The sequence below is a fragment of the Gossypium raimondii genome, chromosome 6, assembly GCF_025698545.1.
Source record: "Gossypium raimondii isolate GPD5lz chromosome 6, ASM2569854v1, whole genome shotgun sequence".
Taxonomy (NCBI): domain Eukaryota; kingdom Viridiplantae; phylum Streptophyta; class Magnoliopsida; order Malvales; family Malvaceae; genus Gossypium; species Gossypium raimondii.
Genome location: NC_068570.1, coordinates 57,288,062 through 57,312,120, shown reverse-complemented (window position 1 = coordinate 57,312,120; position 24,059 = coordinate 57,288,062). Strand labels below are relative to the sequence as shown.

The 24,059-nt window shown below is 30.5% G+C and overlaps 2 protein-coding genes across 2 annotated transcripts; both read left to right on the top strand.

Moving 5' to 3' along the window:
* Positions 1–3,749: 3,749 nt before the first annotated feature.
* On the top strand, positions 3,750–4,511 carry LOC105773964 (uncharacterized). Its single transcript, XM_012596215.2, has one exon. It carries the CDS (start codon positions 3,985–3,987, stop codon positions 4,393–4,395), a length of 411 nt encoding a protein of 136 aa, XP_012451669.1. The 5' UTR covers positions 3,750–3,984; the 3' UTR covers positions 4,396–4,511.
* A 14,478-nt stretch (positions 4,512–18,989) lies between these two features.
* Positions 18,990–21,441, top strand: LOC105774341 (probable WRKY transcription factor 70). Its single transcript, XM_012596807.2, has 3 exons — positions 18,990–19,505; positions 20,167–20,268; positions 20,917–21,441. Exons 1-3 carry the CDS (start codon positions 19,165–19,167, stop codon positions 21,302–21,304), a joined length of 831 nt encoding a protein of 276 aa, XP_012452261.2. The 5' UTR covers positions 18,990–19,164; the 3' UTR covers positions 21,305–21,441.
* The last annotated feature ends 2,618 nt before the right edge of the window (positions 21,442–24,059 follow it).

Below are 24,059 nucleotides of genomic sequence, written 5' to 3'. Positions count from 1 at the left end.
CTAACAAGGCTAGAGAAAAAAAAAAGTGAGAAGCTTTTCAAAAGGAAAGGTTAAACATTCCTTACAACAAAATGTGTCAACAAATATTTGGAGTTTACCAAGAAAGATTTTATTGAGGAGCAGAATATTGAAGAAAAAAACTTCTATGATATTGCATAGATCAGAGGCTATATTGCAATATATTAAAGTTGGTAACCAAAATTTAGAATAGGGTAGGCTTGTTGTTAGGATATTATTATGGGATATTATCTTTTAAGCAATTTGATTTCTAATGGGATATTGTAAAAGTTGAACGTCAATAATAACAATATAGAACATACAGATTTTACGTGAAAACCCTTTCGAGAAAAAGCCACGAGCAAAAGAGAAGAAAATTCAATAATGTCGAATTCGAATGATATAAAAGGAGTTTAGACTGCGTCTATTTATAAGTTGAAAACTCTTATTCTAATCAGTGTCAAATAGAAGCAGTGTAAAAAGGTTAAAACACTTCATTCTAATCAATATCAAATAGAAAAAAGTGTACTTTTATATGGATTCCACTTGTATAGCCTATATAGTACCCACAAATCCCCTTATTTTGCCACTATTTTTTTTAACAAGAATTTGGGTCACACAACTCTAACAGATATTATAGGATATTATTATGGGATATTATCTCTTAACAATTTGATTTCTAATGGGATATAATAGGATATTATTATGGGGTATTATATTTTATCAATTTGATTTCTAACGTAACTACTACTGTATAGATATATATACCCTTGAGTCTATCAATAAAATAGGGGAGGTTACCTATTCTTCTCATGGCATCTGAGTAAGGTTTTTGAAAAAAAATTTCTTCATCGTTCTAAATGGCTGGCAGCGAGTCTCCTCCTCCTCCACCATCAGGGAGGCGACACTTCCTAGTTTTATCGCTGAGCAATGACAATCTCTTTTGATGGTGTTCGGTAATAAACAGTCAACTTCCACTCAGTTGAATGGTAAGTCCAAGAATAATTGGATTATTGGTATGGGGTGTTCAAATCATGTTACGGATGATCTTATATGTTTGACAAAGGTGAGAGATGTTGTAGCATGTTACGTAGGACTCCTTGATGGCAAAACAGTGGTGGCTACCCAAGAATGAATGGTTAAATTGACGGGTAAAATTCACTTAAAACACGTTTTTTATGTTCCTAAATTAAACTGTAATTTAATTTCGGTTTCCCAGTTGAATGATGATATGAACTATTTTGTCCAATTTTCTATTAACATATGTGCTATTTAGGACCTTCATTCGAGGAAGTTGATTGGAGTGAGTGAGAGATGGGATGAATTTTACTACTTCTGGCAGGTTTCGACGGTCAAAGCGGTTTCAATTGAAGTTTCATCCTCTTTGGAACTTTGGCATAGAAGATTAGGTCACCCTTATGAGAAAGTAGTAAAATTACTTCCTTATGTTAGTAACTCTAGAGATCATCTGAATAAAGCATGTGAAATTTGTCATTGTGCTAAGTAGACTAGAAATAGCTTTCCAATTAGTAAACAAAAAGCCACTCATATTTTTGAGTTAGTACATTGTGATTTATGGGGCTTTTGTGACACTCTTTCATTTGTGGATTTTGATATTTTTTGACATTGGTTGATGATTTCTCTTAGGTTGTTTGGGTATATCTATTGGCTAATAAAAATGAGGTTTTCAAAGTTATCATGTCATTCATTGTTATGGTTGATTGTCAATTTTCTCAACAAATAAAATATGTTAGAAGTGATAATGGGATGGAATTTAATTGTCTCCAGGATTATTTTCTTGCAAATAACATTATTTTTCAAACATCTTATGTTGATACTCCTCAACAAAATAGGAGAATGGAGAGGAAACATCAGCATATTTTAAATGTAGCTTGTGCTTTTTGTTTCTAGAGAAATCTGCCTATATCTTTTTAGAGGGAATGTGTGTCGATTGCTTCTCATCTCCTTAATCGAACTCCTTCACCTCTCTCTCACCTCTACTTCACAATAAAACACCCTATGAAATGTTGTTTGGTAGCCCTCCTTTGTTTGAAGATATTCGTGTGTTTGGTTGCTTATGTTTTGCTCATAATCAACGTTCTAAGGGTGATCTAGATCTTATGTGTAATAGTGATGTTACTATATAAGGTTGTGATAAGACTTAAATCACTAATTGTACAAGGTTAATTGATAATGGATTATCTCTCTAGATAAGACCTTGCAATTATAAAGAAACAAAATTGCGTAAACAAGCACTTTGTGTTGACTGTTGTTATTACACAATGCCACTCACAATTGCCACTGCTCTTAACACAACTCCTCTATTTTTGCAATTATTGACTTTGTTGTTTCAAAAACTATAGAAACTAAGAGAAAACTCTTAAAGATATGGAAGATGATAAAGGATTATTATCTTGTCAACTATCAATTAAATAAAAAAAATCTACAAATAGAGTTAATGCATTGACATATAATAAATACATATATTAATGACTTAACTTTTAATCCAGTTTGTGAAGTTTTTTAATCAATTTATATCAATGGAATAAAAATTTCGGATAGAATAATTTTAAATAAATAAATTGTGAAGCTTATGAACTATTTATTCGGCTTAAAGCATCATTTGGTCCTTAAAGTATACTCTTTTTCTTGCTTTGGTACTTCAATTATTTTTGACTCAGACTGATACTTAAAGTTATATTTTGTTATAGGTTCACTCCACTACCATTTAAAAAAAAACTCATTGCCGTTAAAAAAACCCATTACCGTTAAAAAAACCAATTGAAATGTGGCCCAATTACAATGTGCCACATGACACTTCAATCCAATTAAAAAGTGTCACATGGCATCCATATGTAATAAAAATAAAAATAGATTAAAAATTCTAAAAAAATAACAATATAATAGATAGAAATTACCCTTTGACTTTGACTAGTGTTGACGAACCATTGATTGATATTGACCGAACGTTAACCAGGTGTTGAACGACCATTGACCGGTAATTGACCCAGTAATTTTTTTATATTTTTATATTGTAAATTATTTTAGAATTTTCTATAATTTTTTTTTCAAATCTATTTTTATTGTTAATACATATAGATGTCACATGACACTTCTTAGATTGAAGTGTCATGTAGCACATTCTAATTAGCCGCGTTTTTAAGCCTATTTATTTTCTTTCCATAGTTTTATAATTGACTATTATATTTCTTCTTTATGTCGCTAAACTTGAACGGATTTTAACATTCGACAAAAAAAAAAGAAAAAAAAAAGCCTCCAAATATAAAGCGTAGATGTTTCTTATTTCACCTTCACCTTGCAATGAACAAGCTGTGAGAATGTCCACCAACTGATCAATTAGCTAAAACTAAAAATGGACAAAGCCCCATCGAGTATAGACAAAGGCATGTCTTGCCTTTGAATCGTGTGCCTTTGTGCGAGGAATTTAGGACCATCTTGAGCTGTAAAATAAGACAACACATCTATTAGTGAAATATTGGTCTTTGAATTGTGTGCCTTCTGTACATACATACATGAAATTATCATAAAAAAATCATGTATTAGTAATTAGATTATATTTTATTTTTTACTTGAAAAATAAATTGATTAATTTTATATATTAAATCAAAGAGTAAATTAATTTTTCTATTAGATAATTAACATGTACCTCGTGTTTATGTACATAAATCAATTTTTGTAGTAGAAATGGGTAAATTTTTAATAGACTGATCTTTTTATTATTTGTTTAATATAAGTGAACTAATTTACTTATTTTTTAAAAAAAAGAACAAAATACAATAGACTTTTAATAGAGTAACCTCTATGGTATTTATATATATACACATATATATCCCAACTCTACAACCACGACTAGAATAGTGGTTCATTGTGGATACGTGGATCGGCCCTTATTTTCAGCTCCCAATCTCTTTCTATATAAAAACCACACCCAAGTAGTCTCATAAGCTCTATTTAGAGCCACACAACATGGAATTTACTTGTCTTTGTCACACTAGAACACACTCCATCAACACCATCATCAAAAAGTTCCCAAAATCAAGCCAAATGAGCCACTGCCGTCGTCTGTTAAGGATACCATCGTCAGCTCATGGAGGTGTGCAAAGCCATGGAGTAGTGGTTGGGTGTATGGGTTGGGATTCAGGGTTATTGGCTGAGAAGAAACAAGAAGAAAAAGAAGAGTGGATGAGAGATGAGAGGGTGAGTGAAAGGTGCAAAGGAAGGAAGGGAATGGTGGAGCTGTTGGAATGTTTGGAAACTGAAGCAATTATGGGGGAAGACCAGGGAAGGGACCCTATGGATTACAATAGAAGAGCTCAGATATTTGATACCAGCTCCAAGGTTTTTCAGGCTCTCAAGTCTCATCAACAACAGTCTTGATGTTTTTCTCGTGTACTAAAAAATAATAACGTTTCATTCATGATTTAACCCCTGAATTTTCCATTCGTCGTTCTTGCATCAACGGTTCAAGATCACTCTGCTTGGTACTTCTCTCATTTTCATTTGGAAGTAGCTCAACATGGTTTAGTTTATTGGTAGGATCGAATGCACGTTTTGGGACCAGGCTATCAAAACTATTAATTAGCTGATTCAGTCACACCAAACTTGAGCAACCATATAGTGTTGATAGGATTAATGAGTCCAACCCTACTCGTTTCATGAACAACAACCCACATTGGAACTTTTGAATAAGTTTTCAAACTATGACCATCGATAGCCAAAATGTGGCACTAGCATACTGGCTACTGGCAAGTAAGTTCACCTATTAAAAAAAGGTTAAGATACTATTTGGTATTTGAGTTTAGCTTCAATATTCAATTTAGTACCTAATGAATATTATGACAAATATGCTCTAGTAAAAAACCGTAAGTACTTGATTGGGATAAAAAAGAAAAGCTCAAATACCAAATTGAACATTGAAGTCAAATTCAAACACTTAACTGAGACAGAGAAAAACTCAAGTATCAAAACAAAAAAACTTAGGTACCAAAATGAACATTTTAGCCAAACTCATGTACCAAATTGGGACAAAAAGAATTTAGGTGCCAAATTGAAGATTGAAGCCAAACTCAACTCAGGTACCAAAATGAACATTGTGGCCAAACTCATGTACCAAATTGGCAAAAAAAATTCAAGTACCAAATTGAAAATTGAAGCCAAACTTAACTGCCAAATAGTATATTAACTCCCCCCAAAACCAAAGCTTTCCGCAACATTCATCCCACAACTTGCTCTTTCAATGCAAAAAATTATATTTTGTAGTTTTCTCATTACTAGATTGAAAACATGAACTCTAACTTACTACCTAGAAAAACATTAACTCCATTCAAACATCATGAGTTGCTAAAATAAGCATCTGAATTTCAATAATGTTTAATTCAATTATTTATACCATTCATTTCCCTTTTGATTTACATTCCAATCAGAATCTCAACTAAACCTCTTTATGAATGCATGAATTCATAAACTCAAGTAGAAATGAGACAACAGTTCAGACTGAAGGTGAAAGGTTCAAAACTTCCCAGTAATTGATGCCAAAAGCAAAGAGACTTGTTCTCGTAACAATAATCCACAAAAAATTACACTTACTACATTATTATTTTTATTCTTTCCATGATTTGTTCATCAGCAAACCTGATAGACAAAACCGCAATGAGTTGCAAGATGTCCCATTTGCTTCTACTCCGACTCTGGTTTCTCCAGAAAGGTCTTCTTCAACCAATCAAAAGGCTGCCGAAATTGGAATGAAAAGTTTTCAAACATTAGCTAATGATTCACAAACTTGTAAAACAACTGCAATCTCTAATCACAGCTTCAAAGACAGGCACAACTCTGCACACCAAGTTCTCACCCTCATAAAACAGCCAACCACTTAATTAATCAACCAAATATAACATCTCAATGAGTTTCATTTAATTGACCGATTGTTTAAATCAAGCTCAAACTACAACCTTTATAGAACATGCATTCACGAATGTAAACCAGTCATATATAACCCTTTTAAGTATTTATAGATCAGATGTTTACAAGTGTTTTAGAGGGGAAGCTGTGTGTTGTGGTCCACAGAAACCTACAAAGTATTGTCCACTTCAACTCAGCGGGCCTCAATTTTATCCACAAAAGGTGACTCACAAGTTAAACTGGTGTAAACACTTAAATCCCAAGACCAATTCTAGTATACAACCATTGTGAGATTTATGACCTCTCCCTAGGATCATGACACTATGCATACAAAAAACCTAAACAAACAGATTAACATCTAATCGGAACCATGATATCATAGATGATGCTTTTGGAGAGACAGTGGTGTTACATCAAAAAGTAGGCACAAGAGACTTCCATGAGGAGAAAAAGACAGAGCATTAGTTAAAAGTATCAAAAGCGAGAACGGGCAGAAGTATATAATGACATTAAACAAGAGTGCTTTAAAGCAATCTATGTTCAATCACAAACCCATTAAACTAAACCATACCTAGATTTAAAAGCCTAAAATTAAACTTATATGTTATTGATTAAGGGGGAAAATGTTTCTATTATTCCAAAAATATAAGATGATTGAACAAATATTATCAATCCATTAAAAAAAAGGCCATATTTGGAACATATTGAACCGAGGCTCTTTAAAGCTGGAGTTTTGAATCTTCTAAGGTCCAGTTTCTCATTTTACATTAACATGGGCGAAAAATGGATCTTTTTTTTTTAAAGCAAAGATTTATTCCAAGGTCTAAATTTCAAGGTAAGCTAAACACGGATACAGATCCAAAAAATAATTTAATACATATAGAAGGGGAAATCCGATGATAAACAATGACATCGATTTTTCTATGGATCTAATAGCAATAAAGAAAAAATGATTGAAAAAAAAAAGAAACCTGAATGAGCCAAAGAGCGCCGGTAGTGGCAGCGACGCCCCACATGGCGGCAGCTTGAACGTCGGCGGGCTGTAGACGTTGCCCAGGCTTAAGGAACTTGAACAAGGCCCTTTCTCCAGCCATTGCTTAATCTCTACCGAATCCGATTTCAAATTAAAACCCTAACTTTTCTTTTCTTTTTCTTTTTTTTTTTTTTTGAAGTAAATAATGATCCGTCTCTGAGCTAATGTCAAATGTTTGAAGTTCAACATTTTAAGGCTTGCTCGCTTTCAATCTTTGTCTAGGGATTGTTTTGGACCCTACGATTGATTCTCTGATTTTCTCATCAACGGTGGATATCAGCTTGACACCCGCGTCCAATACCTTTTTTCCATGTCACCTCCCCTCTTTTACTTTTTCTTTAGGATTAATGTAACTTTTAGTCCCTAAACTTGACATAAACTTGACAATTATGTCCACTTTGGTACTTAAACTGGGCAACTAAGTCCACCGGCAAGAGTATCTCTTACCTTCCTTAAGCAGTGGCTGAGGGTTCGATCCTCATCCTAGTATGGAGTAGCTTTAAAAAATCATATTAACTCATTTTTTATCCTATTAAAAGTAATTAATATCTCTATTTTGCTATTTATTTTTATTTTACATAATCTCCGTAATCTCCATAATCTCCTTTTTTTTTTTTGTATCGATCCCACTTATGAAACTACTTATCTTCGACTTAAAAAACAAAACTTTATTTTACATTTAACATCGGTTTTGGTTTCACATAGGTTTTGATAATGGGTCGGGTCAGATTACTGTAAAATTTTAGGTCTGTTTTCTAGTCTCAGGTTCGACTTAAAAATGGGTCTAAAATTTTATCCAAATCTGGTCTATATTAAAAATACTAAACTCAAGCTCGGTCCATTTGTATTAATTTTTTTAGATTATTTTTTATATAAAAATAAGTTTAAAAAATATAATACATCAAATACAATAAAAACATTAAAATAAATGTTTCCCATAAACTGAAAATACATTAAAAAATGTCTTTATACTTAAATAACACCAAGATAGTTGCAACTTAACAAGCAAATGTCTCTAAAATAATAGCAAAATTAACAATAAAATAAGAATTATACAATATCCAAACAATAACAACAAAACAATAGTAATATAATAGCGAAATAACAGCGAAACAACAACAAAACAATTGATTCGAGTCGGGCCGGGCTTGGGCAAAAAATCCTACCCGAGGCTTGGCCCATTTAGAAAATGAGTCTTATTTTTTTTATTCAAGTCCCTTTACCGAGCTTTTATTTTTGCCCAAACCCTCCTACTTTTCAAACGGGCCTTCGGGCCTAAACAAATAATCCGGTCCATAATCAAGTTTAGTTTCAGGTTGTTTTGAAATCTAAAAATTAAGCTTTTTTAGTTTAGTATAATTTAGTTTAATTTGATTTGATTTGATTTGATTTTGTTTTTTTTTTACAATAAAAATTCTCAAAATTTATTTTTTAAAATAATTATTATATTTTATAAATTAATTGGTTTTGAATTCACTTTCAATTGTTTATTTATTTATTTTAATTTTGCCATAAGATTATTTTTATATGATTTTTATTGTATGATTATTTTATTTATTTTTGATTTTGTAATTATCTTTGTTACTATTTTTGATTGATTTTATCGTCGAAAATTAATTAATTGTTGATAATTTGATATTTATTTAAATTTATAACTATTTTGACATCACTTTAGGTTGAGGTAATCTTCCTCATAATCGGTAGAATAATGGAGCCATCAAATCTAGAATAATTTAGGTTAATTAGAAGCAGCCGCAGAGCCCTGCATAGAGGTGTTAATGGGCCGGACCGGGTTTGGGTAAGGCCTAAAAAAAGTTCGGCCCACGTCCTAGGCTCAAGCCCAGTCCGGTCCAAAATATGGGCTTAAAATTTTGTCCAAACTCGGCCCGAAAAAAAATTTCTAAGCCCGAGTTTGGCCCATTTTTTTAATAAACACCATAAATTTATTTTAAAAATTAAAAAAAGTATTTTAAAAATATTTTAAAATAAAAAATATATATTTATTATATTCGGGCCCGGGCTTAAAAAGTGGTGCCCTAGGCCCGGCCCATTTTCTAAACGGACCTTATTTTTTTTGCCCAAACCCATATTTCGGGACTATATTTTTACCCGAACCCTCCCAATTTCGGGCGGGCCATCGGGCCGGCCCATGAACACCTCTATCCCCGCACCCGGAAAATTTTTTTATTTAGATTCTTTATAGTTTATAAAATTTTAAATTAATAATGATAAAATTATATTTTAGCCTCGTAAAAATGATAAAAATTTGATTTGATCATTTAAAAATTATGAAGATAGAGACTATTAAAATAGTGAAATTATATTTTATTATCATAAAAATATACAATTTAATTCGATCCTCCAAAAATTTTCGACTCTATACTAATTAGAAACTAAAATTTTTTTATAAAAATATGGAAAGTTATGGTGATACAGTCTTAGAACGAAGGTTATAAAAGTTGTAATCTTTCTTTACACATCATTATACTCTCAAACGTAAATCGAGTCTATTCTTTTAAGATTTTCCATAACTCCTTTTTAAATTAATTTTAAAGGTGATTAACCCTGACTAATCATGCTAACTTAGAATTAGTTAGCGATGACTCGTCTTTGACCAAATATGGAAACATTTTAAGCCTTATTTTTTAGGTCAAAAGTTGTGTCATATTAAGAGAGTATTTAACTTCTTCTTCTTTTTTCTCTTTTTCTTTTTACTTTTCAAAATTACTTTTTAACGACAAAAACAAATAAGTCAATAAAGAGCTTTTATCATCCAAAATTTAAGCCAAAAAAAAAAAAAAGCTTTTAGCTGCTTTCAAAAAGCATTTTTAACACTTTTTAAATATAACTGTTTTCTTGTTTTTGATAATGTCGGGGATAAACCCGTGTAAGCAATAAAAAATAAAAGTAACGAAAAAATTGAAAAGATCAAATTTTGTAGAAAAACCCTTACGAAGAGAATAAAAAACCACGAGTAAATATTATTTCACTAAATTGGCAAAAGCGAAGAGTACAAAAATAGAGATAAAAACTAAACCTGTAAATAAGAACCTTCAAATTTTAAACACAAAATTCTTTGAAAGCTTGTAAAAGCTAATACCTAAACGTGTTATGGGTTAAATCTTTCTAGGGTAGAAAAGTGTCTATTTATAAGCTAAATTTCGTGTACAAATTTGACTATAACAACCCTAGAATAATTAGAGTTTAAGTAGGGAGAGAAATCAGAGTTTAACCGTAAGAAAAAATCGAGAAGCTTTGGGAATACGTCGCCACATCGGGACATCCTTCATCGTGTCATTGGGACGTGGCGAATCTTCTGATCGTGACGTCGGTGGTCGCATCGTCGAGAGGACGCTTCTTCCTCATTGCGATGTCACACACTATTTATGTTGAAATGCAAAGTATACTCCTCAAATAAAATTATTAATTTACCCCTTAGACTACTTTCTACTGACATATATATATTTAGTCTATAGTGAGATATGTTTGAAAGAAAAAAGAAAGAAAGAAAGAAATATTAATGTTTGGTAATTACATTTTTATAATTTTTCTTTAAAAGAAAAAAGTTATCAGTAAATAATGTATATTAATGTTGAAACCCTAATTGAATTAGTGTTATGGGTCAATCGATCATGAAATCAGTTAATAAATTTACGAAAGAACCCTTATATGTATAAATAAATTATATTATTATGAGGATATTTTTGTCTTTTATAATTTAAAATGGGCCTAAATGAAAAAATTTCCATTTTATGAGATCGGGGACCCTGCCAGCCCCCCGACTTCGCCACTAAATTTAGCCACTGCACTATTTTGATTTAATACTTGAATTTGAAATGCCAATATAGCCGAAGGACTTCTAATAAATTGGATTATGTACTATTTTTAAAATAAAGAAATTTACTCCAATATTACACATGTGGAATGTCAAATAAGCAAATAAAAATGTCGAATTTAGGGTTGTAAGGTTTCTAATTAGATTTTAGAGTTGTAAGATTTTTTAGCACTACTCAGAAAAACGGAGTGAACATCACCCTTTTTTTGTTTTTTTACTTACATGACTTCTACGTGGCTTCAAACAGGTTGATCCCGTGAGTAATTTTCTTTTTAAATGCTGTGTAATCTAATTTACCTAAAGTTTTTTCATGAAGTTATCGATTGGACTTCAACCATTAAAATAAAAAAGAGAGGAGATTAGTTTTTGAAATTAAAAGTAGAAGGATTAAAGTTTTAGTACGAGACTATCTACTTTATACAACGTATTTTTTGTTACTATTTTTTGTGCTCGGATTCTTTTACTAGTAGTATTTTTTCTAGTGAATTTATTTTTCTTTCTTGCTAATATGACTCATGATGTTGTAATAATCGATGTCTTGAGGAGTTAGTTATAAAATTTGACCTTTTATTTAAAAATAAATAGATTAAATTTCAAACATGTAAAGAATATAGGGACTAAGAACGGAATTAGACCTTTTTGTTATTCCTTTCTTTTCTTCCTTCCTTTTTTATTTCTAGTCTTTCTTTAGTGACCTCATGTTTCCCCCAAAAAGCAAAAGCAAAAGCTACATGTCATAAAATTAAGACCAAACATCTACTGATCTCTCATCACATGTAATAATCACGTATGTCATCACGTGTTTTATAGTTTTAAGATTAATTTTGTTTGAATCAAGACGGAATGTAGGTAAAGTTCTCTCAATAATGATAATTTTAAAATTCAAAGTTGATTCAAATATTTGAAAAATAAAATTTAATTTCGCATCTCCCAATCATTTATTAGTAAAATCATATATAGTTAAAGATTATAGGATATATATATATATATGTATATATGGTGGAGGTATTCATAGGTTAAATCGATCTTGGGTGTAACATTAGCACACTTTATATTTATCTAAGTTCACTCAAAATACGAGTTTAAAATTTTATTCAAATCAACTCATATTTGTAAATAGTTAATCAAATCCCATTTTAGGCCTTCCTATATTATTTTTTAATTTTTAAAAATATTTATATTATTTTAATTTAATATTTTTTCATTTATTAAAATTTTATATATAAACATCTTAGTTTTTTTTTAAATATTTACAGTATATATAGTATTGTCATTACTATAAATTTAGTTTTTATATGTTATAAATTATATTATATATAAAAATAACATAATATACGATATTATACACAGAAAAATGAGTTGAGCTCGAGCCTTGAATGTTTCAATCCGAGTTTAGCTCATATTTTAAACCAGCCTAATTTTATTACTAAAATCTATTTTTCAAATTTAATACTTTTACCCAAATTGTGTCAAATTTAAGACAAATCTTCAAAGATATTTTTTTCAAATCAATCTAACAAAGATATGTTGAATTATTGTTGATGGCATGGCACATTCTTCGCATGCACCTTCAATCATTATTTTAAAGTATATTATTTAATTCCATTGAACCAATAATCCATTTACATCTACCTTGGGAAACCATTATCCTAATATGATATTTTAAAGTGCCTTTGTATAAAGTTCTTTTACCTTTAAATTTTTATAGTTTGGTCCCTTAATTTTTAAATATAGTTTTTTTATATGTTAATTTGATGCAATTTAAATTTTGTTGTTTTTTTTTTTTAAAATCATTAGTTAGTCATTTGTGTGGAGTATGCCTCGTATTTAAGCATAAACAGCATGTGATGTCGCAACGAGAATGAGCTCTTTGTCCCATGAGAAAATAAGCTTCGTCCCGGCAACGTGACCATACTTTGTCACGACGAGAAGAAAGCCATGTCGCAACGTGGCGACGTGTTCCTCAATTTTCTCGGCTTTACTTCTTTCAGTTAAATATTGTTTTAGTTTCCTACTCAAACTCTGATTCATGTAGATTATTTTAATATTATTTGACCTACGAATTTAGACTATAAATAGGTCTTCTATAACCCTAGAAAGATTAACCCATAACACATTTTGTTAGGGATCGACCCGATTAATCAACAAGTAACAAAAAAGCCAAATAAATTGAGAAATTGAACACACAAATTTAACGTGGAAAAACCCCTCCAAAGAGGATAAAAATCACGAGCAAAGATAATGTTACTATAATGGCAAAAGAACGAAGAGTACAAAAGATGGAGATAAAACTAAACCCCAACCCCAAAAATAAAGAACTCTCAAAACGTAAACACAAAATTCTCTAAATGTGTTATGAGTTCTAATCTCTAAATGGGGTGTTTTTTTACTAAGGTTGTAAAAGAGCCTATTTATAGGCTAAATTCATATGTCAAATAATAATAAAATAATCTAAACTAATCAGTGTTAGACTGAAATAAATAAATAGAGTTTAACTAAAAGATTATTTTCCAAATTTGACTGAAAATAGGAGTCATACTTAACAAATCTCTACCTTGACTCATATTTCCACAATTCCATCTTTCCCAAAGCCCGCCACTAGCCTATCTTGAACTATGCAGGGAATTAACTAAGTCGAATATGTGCTTAGAAACTGGAAGACTTCTAGTCTTCGATTTGTACACTGCCAAATCAAAACTAACTCGGGTCTGATTTTCACGAACACAATGCCCTAACTTTTCAAAACCTGCATCCAAAAGAGAACATCTCTTCAACAAAACGGTCATACATTTTTCCCTCCTATGACCAAGTTGCCTCCGCTCCAAACGAGTTGACTTCGACTCTGTAACGGACGAGGGACGTCTGATTTCACTGGTCACTGTAGAACCTTCCGGAATATAAAGACTGCCAGTTCTTTAACCTTTGAACAAAACGAGAGCTCCACGAGATAATTTAATGCTTCTCGACTCGATGTTGATTCTGCATCCTTTCAAGTCTAAAATACTAAAGAAGATGAGATTCTTTCGTAAATTAGGAACATACCTAACATCTGAGAGTGTCCTAATCGTCCCATCCTGTGTCATAATTTTAACAATACCAATACCAATTACCTTACTAGATGAATCGTTTCCCATGCGCACAACTCCACCTTCAACCGAACTGTATGTGGAGAACCATTCTCTATCGGGACACATGTGGAAAGAACATCCCGAATCTAGGATCCACTCGAACGTGAGCTTGGAGTTATCACTCGTTGACACTAACAAGAAATCATCACCACTTTCATCGATCAAATTAGCACCAGCTACATATTCCTCGTTACTCTCAGCAGCTCTTTTATTTCGCAGTTTATAACAATCTGCTTTGACGTGACCTAACTTTTTACAATAGCGACACCTTTTGTCTTGTTTCTTTGATGCCATCGAAACGGAAGCTTGCCTATCTGCCTTGCTATCCAAATGAAGCTCATTGTCGAGTTTGTCTCTACTCAATAAATGACCCTTCACATATTCGAACGAGAGTTAATCTCTGCCATAAATTAGGATCTCCCTGAAAGACTAATGGGGTAAAAAGCATAATAATAGCATAGCTTGATCTTCATCATCAATATGAGCCTCAACGTTCTTTAAATCATTTAAAAGAGTAATGAATTGACTGATGTGATCTCTAAGAAGCTCACATTCGTTCATGCGAAACGTAAATAGACGTTGTTTCAACACTAAACGGTTAGCAAGAGACTTAGTCGCATAAAGAGTTTCTAACCTTTTCCACAAGGCGAATGAGGTCTTCTCCATCAATACCTCCTGCAATACTGTATTCGCGAGGCATAACTGGATTACAGACAAGGCCTTTTCATCAAGCTCTTCCCATTCTGTTTTATTTAGATTCTCTGACTTTTTCCCGATAACAACCTTTTTCAAACCGGATTGAACTAGAATTGCCATCATCCGAACTTGCCACAGATTGAAATTTGTCTCACCATCGAACTTCTCAATTTCAAACCTTATTGTTACCATATCTGAATGGGCTGATCTATAAAAATTGAACTAGCTCTGATACCATTTGTTCATGCGATCGACCCGATTAAGCAACAAGTAACAAAAAAGCGGAATAAATTGAAAAATTGAACACACAAATTTAACGTGGAAAAACCCCTCCAAAGAGGATAAAAAACCACGGGCAAAGATAATTTTACTATAATGGCAAAAGAACGAAGAGTACAAAAGATGGAGATAAAACTAAATCCCAAACCCCAAAAACAAAGAACTCTCAAAACGTAACCACAAAATTCTCTAAATGTGTTATGAGTTCTAATCTCTAAATGAGGTGTTTTTTTACTAAGGTTGTAAAAGAGTCTATTTATAGGCTAAATTCATATGTCAAATAATAATAAAAATAATCTAAACTAATCAGTGTTTGATTGAAATAAATAAACAGAGTTTAACTAAAAGATTATTTTTCAAAATTGACTGAAAATAGGAGTCATACTTAACACATTTAAGTATTAGTTTTTATAAGCTTTCAGAGAATTTTTGTGTTTAAGTTTTGAGAGTTCTTATTTTCAGATTTTTGGGTTTATTTTTTATCTCAATCTTTGTACTTTTCGTTTTTGCCAATTTAGTGAAATTATTTTTTCCCGTGATTTTTTATCATCTTTTGAAGAGTTTTTCCACGTAAATATTTGCGTGTCCTCTTTATTCAAATTTTCTTTTTCTCTTATTCGTTCTTGTTCGTTGCTTACACGAGTTTATTCCCAACAATTACCTATTTTAATTAAAATCTTGGTATGAAAATGATGTTTTTAAGAAATAACTAATAACATTATAAAAGGAGAGAAACTAAATTATGCCAAATTATAAAGATTAAATCTCAAATTTGAGTTTTAGTTTAAAGACCAAAACCATAATTTTACTAAATTTCTATTAAACTAAGCCTTATTGGATAATATATTTTGATATAACAAATTAAAGTATCTTTAAATAAAAGTAAAATTGAGCAATTTCATAAAATCAAGTTGAAATGGTTTCAATTGAATCAAACATTTTTAAATATGTTTTAATCATTTTCAAACTAGTTAGAATTGCTCCAGGACAAAAAGTATCAATACTTTTTGTCTAAGTATCAATATTCTACAAGATATTGATACCCCTCTGTTAATCGATACCAAATTGACATTCTGAAATTTGTAACATTTGCTAGGTATCGATCTGATATCGATATTCTACAAGATAAATCTCCCAGGTATCGATATTCTTGCTCCAATGGTCATTAAAATCAGCATTAATTACATTTGCTACAGGTGAAGTTAATGACCTAGTATTTAATCCCCAACGACTATAATTACTTCTACAACAATCACAACGGTTGGAAATCAATTAGAGGGTATAAATACCATCTTCCAAAGGTTTAGCAATAACAAGAGACATGTGCAAAGCTTAAAGATCAATCAAAACAACTTAGAGCTTAATTCTTTCATACATTTTCTTGTAAACACTTGTGAGCTTTCATTGTATTCATTTACCTCAAGTGTTCTTCTTTATATTTGTGCTTAATTGGCAAACATCCTAATCTTGTAAGAATTGTTTCTTTGTTTACTTAATTTGTTTATCTTTGAGAGAGGGTTAATTCTTAAGGTTTTGGTAGAAACCTTAAGCGAGCTGTATCTTAAGATTTTGGGGCATAAATATTAAGAGAGATTGTAAGGTTAAACATTGCCCTCAAAGGTTGCCAAATTAGTGAATTTAGGAAATCCTTAATTGTAGTAAGTTAAGGTAGTTGCATATTTTTAATTGTTTCCATTAAAATTTCTCAAAGGCCAATTCAACCTCCCGATCGTCGATTTCGAGTTGATCCTTTCGAGCTAACAATTTCTTTACTATTTGTTGCATTATAATCACTAATTAATTAAATTCCATAAAAAATTCACTCTTAACTTTTTTTTATAGGAGTAAGTGTCTTCATCTGTTTTACAGTATGAGCCTAGTCTAGTTTGGATCAAAAGTGATACTCAAGTAAAACCCTTCTAATAATGTCAACTTTGAAATTCGAATTTGATCCAAATACTTGAAAAAAAAATTCATTTTTACTTCTTCTAATCACTTGTCGGTAAAAATATTCAATCTAATTAATAGTACACAACAACTAGTACCACTGCCTCAAAGTAAAGTTAGCATCGGTATTACTGTCAGTGCAGGATAACGTGAGTTTATGTGCGCTAAAACACATTATATTCCCATTTAATGGTTGGGGAGGAATTATAGGTAGTTCTAAGCTTTATATAAAAAAATTTCGAATTTTAAATGCAAATATATGATTTTTCTATAGTTATTTTAAAATCGAAGCATGACTTGAAATAGAATTATTTTGGGTCCCATACTTGAAATAGAATTATTTTGGGTCCCATATTTACCAACATCAAACAAAAGTAAGTGCAAAACGACAAATGGTCCCCCTAATTATCAATATTAAATACTTACATCTAAGTCTCGATTAAATTGATAGTTAAGCTTCATTATGCTTATTAGATTCCAACTTAAATAAGATATTTTTTTTCGGTTTTTGCATATTATGATTGATCAAATTCTGTTATTAGTCTTCTTCTTCTTTTTTTGCGTAAGTTATAGATTTAGTATTTGTATTTTAATCGATCATTTTTAGTTTATGTATTTTTAAATTGGTCAATTTTAATTTTACTTTTCAAATTTTAAAATTTTAGTTCGACCAAACGATAGCGATTAAATATATTTGGTTAAATTCTACTATTAGTCTTAATATTGCGTAAAGTTATAGATTTAGTCCGGTTGCTATATTTTTTGAATTTTTGAAATTTTAAATCTTAATGTAAACAATAGTCGTTAAATCTATTAACTAGTTGTTTTTTTAGTAATATGTGGAAATAGTAAGTTAGCATAACATTACACATGCGGCAATATTTAATAGGTTAAATATGCTTTAAGCCCTTATATATACTCTTCGTACATTAAAATTTAGTCTTACTTTTTTTTCAAGGAATTTAGTCCTTTTACTTTTTATATTTCAAAATTTAGGTCTAATTGCAAAAACTCTTAAAATTCTTCTATTAAATTCAAATTCATTACAACATCATGTTTTTTGTTACATGGCTACCAAGTGAATAGTTTTCTATTTCAAAATGTCTTACTAGTGAATTTGACAAAAAAAAAACTTTAATGGTATTGACAATTGAACTTGAATTTTGAAACTTTAATCATAGAGGACTAAATTCTAAATGTATGAAGAGTATAATGACTTGGAGCATATTTCAACCTATTTAATAGCTACAATTTGGTCAGGATTAAAATTTTAAAATGGGTAAAGTACACCCAAGGTCACTAAACTATTAGTTAGTTTACGTTTTGGTTACTCAACTTCAAAAAGTTACAAAATGGTCAATAAACTATTCAAAAGTTTTCATTTAAGTCATTGAACTATTTGAAAGTTTTATTTAAGTTACTAGGCTATCAAGCTTTTATATATATATATATATATATATATATATATATATATATATATATACAAAGTCCAACTAATGAGCTCAGCGACAATTTGATGATTTGTACGGTAAATCAATACCCATCGACGAGTAGAAGAACATACATTAGATTCAAGTCGATTTTGATGGTCAGTGTCGAAATAGGAGAAGAAAGCTGCTTGGATTTTAGTTTACAAATTTGTAATATTCAAAGTTGTTTCATGAAAAATAATTGAATCGTAGAAAAGAAGAGGAAGAAAAGTTTTCGGTTAGTAGAGACAATGCGAATAAAGAATGCCTTAACAGCCCAGTGATTTAAATGAAAACTTTTGAATAGTTCAATTACTATTTTTGTAACTTTTTAAAGTTGAGTAACCTAAACGTAAAACTTAATAATAGTTTAATTCCATTAAGTATAATTTATCCTTTTAAAATTATAAAAATATAAAAACTGAAAATGACCAGATTAAGGTGTAAATACTAAATTTACAACTTACATAAATTACAAGACCTAATAGCAAAATTATAATCCTGCGTATACAACAAAAGAAGAATAGGGAAAAAGTGAAGACGTTTGACATCAGCTTTCCCTCATTGATTAAACGTCATTTTGCTTTTGTCAGCAATTAACTTCATCAATGCATTACACCCCCTTTCCTTACAATTTCCCTTGACATTCTTCCCCCTTTCCTCATTTCTCATCTCTTATACCTTTTTTCTCCTCCCTTATTAAAGGCGTCTTATGATCTTATCTCTTCTGCTCCTTTCACCTACATACACACATATACATATATATATATATATATATATATACATACACTTACGAAGACCGGAAGTGAGGCAACAAATAAAAGCCAAAGAGGGGTTTTTTCTGGGGGGGTGATAAGAACTATGGATACTCTTTATCCATGGCCTGAACCTGAAACACTATCAAGCAACAAGAAAAGGGTAATACAACAACTTGCGGAAGGTCAACAGTGTGCTACTGAGCTTCAAGTTATTGTACTCCAGAACAACAAGCCCTCTCAACAAGCTGAGGAGCTTGTGCAAAAGATCCTGTGGTCATTTAATCAAACAATTTCTATGCTATCTGAAGCTGGTCATCATGATGAAGTGATTTCCCAGAATCAGGCTACTTGCAATGATGATTGTAAGTCTCAAGATTCTAGTGAGAGCAGCAAGAGATCACTTTCAGCATTCACTAAGGACAAGAGGGGCTGTTACAAGAGAAAGTAAGAAAGATTCTTTTTTTTTTCCCAATAACCAAATAATTAAATAAATTGTCACCTAATTATTTGATGGGTAAACTATAAAAATACTTATTTTTATATGTATTAGATTACATTTTAATGGCTTATATTTAAAATGTTATGCTTTAGTCACGTTATTATTTTGTTACGAAGTGATCCTCCGTTACCTCCCTAACAGCAGTTCTACGTGGCAGTCCAAATTAAATTTATTTAATTAAAAACTTATTTTTATCTCAGTAATTGGACACCTATGTTAGAATTTAAAACCCGTTTGGACTGCCACGTAAGATTGTTGTTAAGGAGATAATGGAATTTAACTGTAGAGTGATCACTTCATAACAAAACGATAACCTAAGTGACTAAAACGTAACATTTCAAATAAAAGTGACTATTTTTATAGTTTACCCTTATTTAATATTGTATTTTTGTCACTAATTAACTTTAACTAATTAAGTGTTAATTTTATATCTTTTCATTGTTGGATAAAAAAAATCATACTTGAGTAATTTCTACCGTAAATTATTTTAAATATTAACCATGAGGTGTGGTAGAGCAGTATTGATTATTGTATTTCTACTCGTGAGAATATAGCACAAAGTCTTCCATAATTATTTTTGGTATTAATTGGATGTTATTTTTGTAGGAGGTTTGCTCAAACAAGCACAGTGGTGTCTGATAAAATTGAAGATGGGCATGCATGGAGGAAATATGGACAAAAAAATATCCTAAATTCTAAACATCCAAGGTAAACTCATTTTTTGTTTCACTAATTCATTTACTCATCAAGTTAATGAAAGCAAACATTTGATATTTTGTTTAATGTGGTATTTGAACTTGAACTTGAACTCAAACCTTAATCCCGAACTTGAATATCGAGTTTTAAACCTTGATCCCAGAACTTGAACCTTGAACCCAAATCAAGTTCAGGGTTCATAATTCAGAATTTGGTTTCGAGATCAGAATTCAGGATTCAGGGTTTGGGATTCAGAGTTTGAGTTTAGGGTTCGAGATTTGAGTTAGAGTTCGAGATTCAGGGTTCAGAATTTTGGGTTCAGGGTTTAGGGTAAAAAAAATTACTAAAATTATGTGTTAATAATCATGAATGATGTGGTAGGAAATTACATTTCTCCTTAAATTCACTTTGGCTCTCAAAAGATGAAAAATTACCAAAAAAATCATTAGTTTAATGATAAAAACTCACTTTGGCTGTCAAAAGATGAAAAAAAAATTAGTTTAATCTTTATAAAATTCTAAAATAACAAGCCTATACAAAGATAAAATTGTACTTTAACCCTTTTAAAGTTCTATAATTTAATTTTGGTCCTCTAAAAATAGATTTCTGGCTTCGTCCTTGAAACTATTCCTTATAATTTGGTCCATTTGTGATCAACAGGAGTTACTTTAGGTGCAGTCACAAGCATGATCAAGGCTGTAGTGCTATCAAACAAGTTCAAAGAATGGAAGATGATACCCAAACGTACCACATCACATACATTGGTACCCACACTTGCAGAGGCCAGTACCCATCCATGGCTACACCACGAATCGACCGTCTGAGTCCGATATTAAAACTCGAATCCGAGGAACAAACGACGACACCAAGCGATGTTACGGATTTGGATTCGATGACCATGTGGACGGATGTAATGATGGGTGGTGTTGGTTTTGAAGCTGATGCGGTGTCCAACATGTATTCATGCACTGAAATCACTTGTTTGGATTTAGAACCTGTTGAGCTTGAAAATGGTTTGCAGTTTGATTACCCTGATTTTGCTTCGTAAAACTTTGGCTTCTTTGTACAGTTAATATTATAAGCCATGTTCCCTATTTGTATTATGTAATCGACGGGCAAATTATGTTGTTAGTCCCTGTACTTGAATGAAATTTGAGACTCAGTTCTTTTATTTTAAAAATTAAACTTTATTTTTTCCTTTTTAAATTTAAAAATTCGAGTCTTCCAGGGGTGGAGAGTAATTTTTTTGGGGGGGCCGGAATTAAATTATATATTTTTACAATAGTAAAAAAGCAATTCCATCAATTTAATATCCTATATCTATAAAATTTTTAAAGGACTAATCAAATTTTATCATTTTGGGGGTCAAAGTGTAATTTTACTATTACTAATTTAAAATTTTATAAATTATAAATGGCCTAAATTAGAAGTTTACCATTTTAGAAGGGCTGTCTCCACTACACTCCGCCACAAGAGTCTTCTAATTATTTACTTTTTTAGTATTTTTTTTGTTGAATTTTGCTATTGATGTACTAAAGGAAATCTTGTTAAATGGAAAATTTGCAATCTAATTTCTTTATAAATAATAATATATAACTTAATATATATAATAAAATTACACTTTTGACCTCAAAAATTAAAAAATTATTTAGTCATTTAAAAACAACGAAATCATAAATTAATACATGATGAAAACTATATTTTAACCTCTCAAAATTAATAATTTTAATTTCATCCCTTAAATGATAATCAAAAGCACATTTATATCAATTAAATAATCACATATTAACATGTTTTCATAATATCTACAAAATTATATTTCATATTTTATTTTATATATAAAAATACTAGCTTATAATATATTTACAAATTCTAAAATTATTAAATTAAAGTATTATTAAGGTGAAATCATTTTTTTAATTTATGTTAATTTTCAAAATTATTTTCATAACTTAAATTTTTTTTTATCGTAGTAATGCCAAACATTAAAAATACCACTTTTGTAGGCGTGTAAATATGAGGAACCCCATCCATTCATTTTTTCTCCCTTGGTGCTTAGATGGTTTATTAAGACCTTTTTGGATGGGTAGCAAGGTGAACTCAAAAATTTTTTTAGAGAGGCCGAAATTAAAATTTAATTTTTAATAGCTTATATTTTTATAATTTTTAAAGAATTAAATAAAATTTTTATCATTTTAGGGGAGCTAAAGTGTAATTTTACCTTTATTAATTTAAAATTTAAAAATTTCTAAATGGTCTAATGGACGGGGGGTCAGGGCCCCTGCCAGTCCCCTAGATACGCCACTAATGAACAATGTGTTTACCTGTGGTTAGTGTAAAAATAGCGGTAGCATTGAGATTAGATACTGTAACGATACTACAGCGTGAGATAAAAAGAAAGTTAAGCGCACCACAAAGAAAGTAAACGCCCATCTAAATGGCCCGTAAGCTAATAAGTAAAGTCATTGTAATTATTTAGTTTATTTGGTTTACATGTTATATCAACACCAAGGGGTCCCTAAAAAAAGTATATAACTTTCAAACTTTGTTTGTGGACACTTTTTTTTTTGTGGGTGTGATTGTAAGACATCCTTATCCAAATAATAGTATTAGTTGGATTTTACTTTGGGTTAAGCTCGAATTTTTATAATTGAATTCTAGGATAAGTTCAAAAGTTGATTAAATGATGGAGATAAAATTAGATATTTTGAGTTAAAATGGTCTAAATTGAATAAATAATTCTTTGTGTGGACCAAAAATGAAAGTTTTCCATTTGGCCAAATCTAAAAAGGATTAAAATTGAACTCTTAATTTTAAGTGGAATTAAAAGAGAAATTATACCATTTAACTAAGGGAAGCCAAAACTCCTAGCTACGGGAGAACATTCGGTCTTTTTGATCGGTTTGGTCAAATTTTTTTATTAAATCGATATAATTTATTATAATCTACAAAAGAACGACCCGCCCAAATTAAAGCTCAAGAACCAACATAATCGAATCGACTTTAGGTCAATCTGTTTGGTTAGTTAATTGACTTTAATTATTGGACTTGAATAATATTTATTTTATAAATTAAAAATATATTAAATTAAGTAGATTTTATTGGTAGGGTCAGTTTGAAAATTCAAAATTTGATAACTGATCGAAATAATCAACAAAACAAAACTCTTGACTGAAAAAAATCATCCAAACTGAAATCGATTAAATCGATTGAGTTGGTTTAGTCGATTTTCTCTATTTTAACCAAAAATTGCTTTCCCTTACTCTTACCTAAAGGTGTTCGTGGGCCGAGTTCAAGTTGGACTTAAACATGATATTAACACACTTTATGATTGTCTAAGCCCGAATTGTCTCAAAATATGAGTTTAAAATTTTGCCTAAGCCCACTTGTGTTTGTAAATAGCTAATCCAAGTCCATTTTAGGCTTGCCCAAATTATTTAAAAAAATATTTTTATATTGTTTTTAATTCAATATTGAATGATTTTATAAATTTTTTTATTTGTTAAAATGTTATATTTAGTTATCTTAATATTTTTTAATGTTTACACTATAGTATTATATATTACTATAGATTTAATTTTTATGTGTTATAAATTACATAATATATAAAAAATTAATATAATATAAAACATTACAAACTTAAAAGCAGGTTAGGCCGGGCCAGTTTGGACCTTGAATGTTCAAGCTCAAGCTCAACTCATATTTTAAACTGGTTTAATTTGTTTGCTTGAGCCCATTTTTCCGGTGTAATATTTTTTCCAAACACTCTTAAATTTTGGGTGAGCCTTCAGACTTGGACGATA

What these genes read in the sequence shown, in the direction of transcription:
- LOC105773964 (XM_012596215.2), top strand. Translation starts at nt 3,985, where the DNA reads ATGGAATTTACTTGTCTTTGTCACACTAGAACACACTCCATCAACACC.
- LOC105774341 (XM_012596807.2), top strand. Translation starts at nt 19,165, where the DNA reads ATGGATACTCTTTATCCATGGCCTGAACCTGAAACACTATCAAGCAAC. An exon ending in AGGGGCTGTTACAAGAGAAA is followed by an intron (nt 19,506 to 20,166) that starts GTAAGAAAGATT and finishes TTATTTTTGTAG; the next exon opens with GAGGTTTGCTCAAACAAGCA. An exon ending in CTAAATTCTAAACATCCAAG is followed by an intron (nt 20,269 to 20,916) that starts GTAAACTCATTT and finishes TGTGATCAACAG; the next exon opens with GAGTTACTTTAGGTGCAGTC.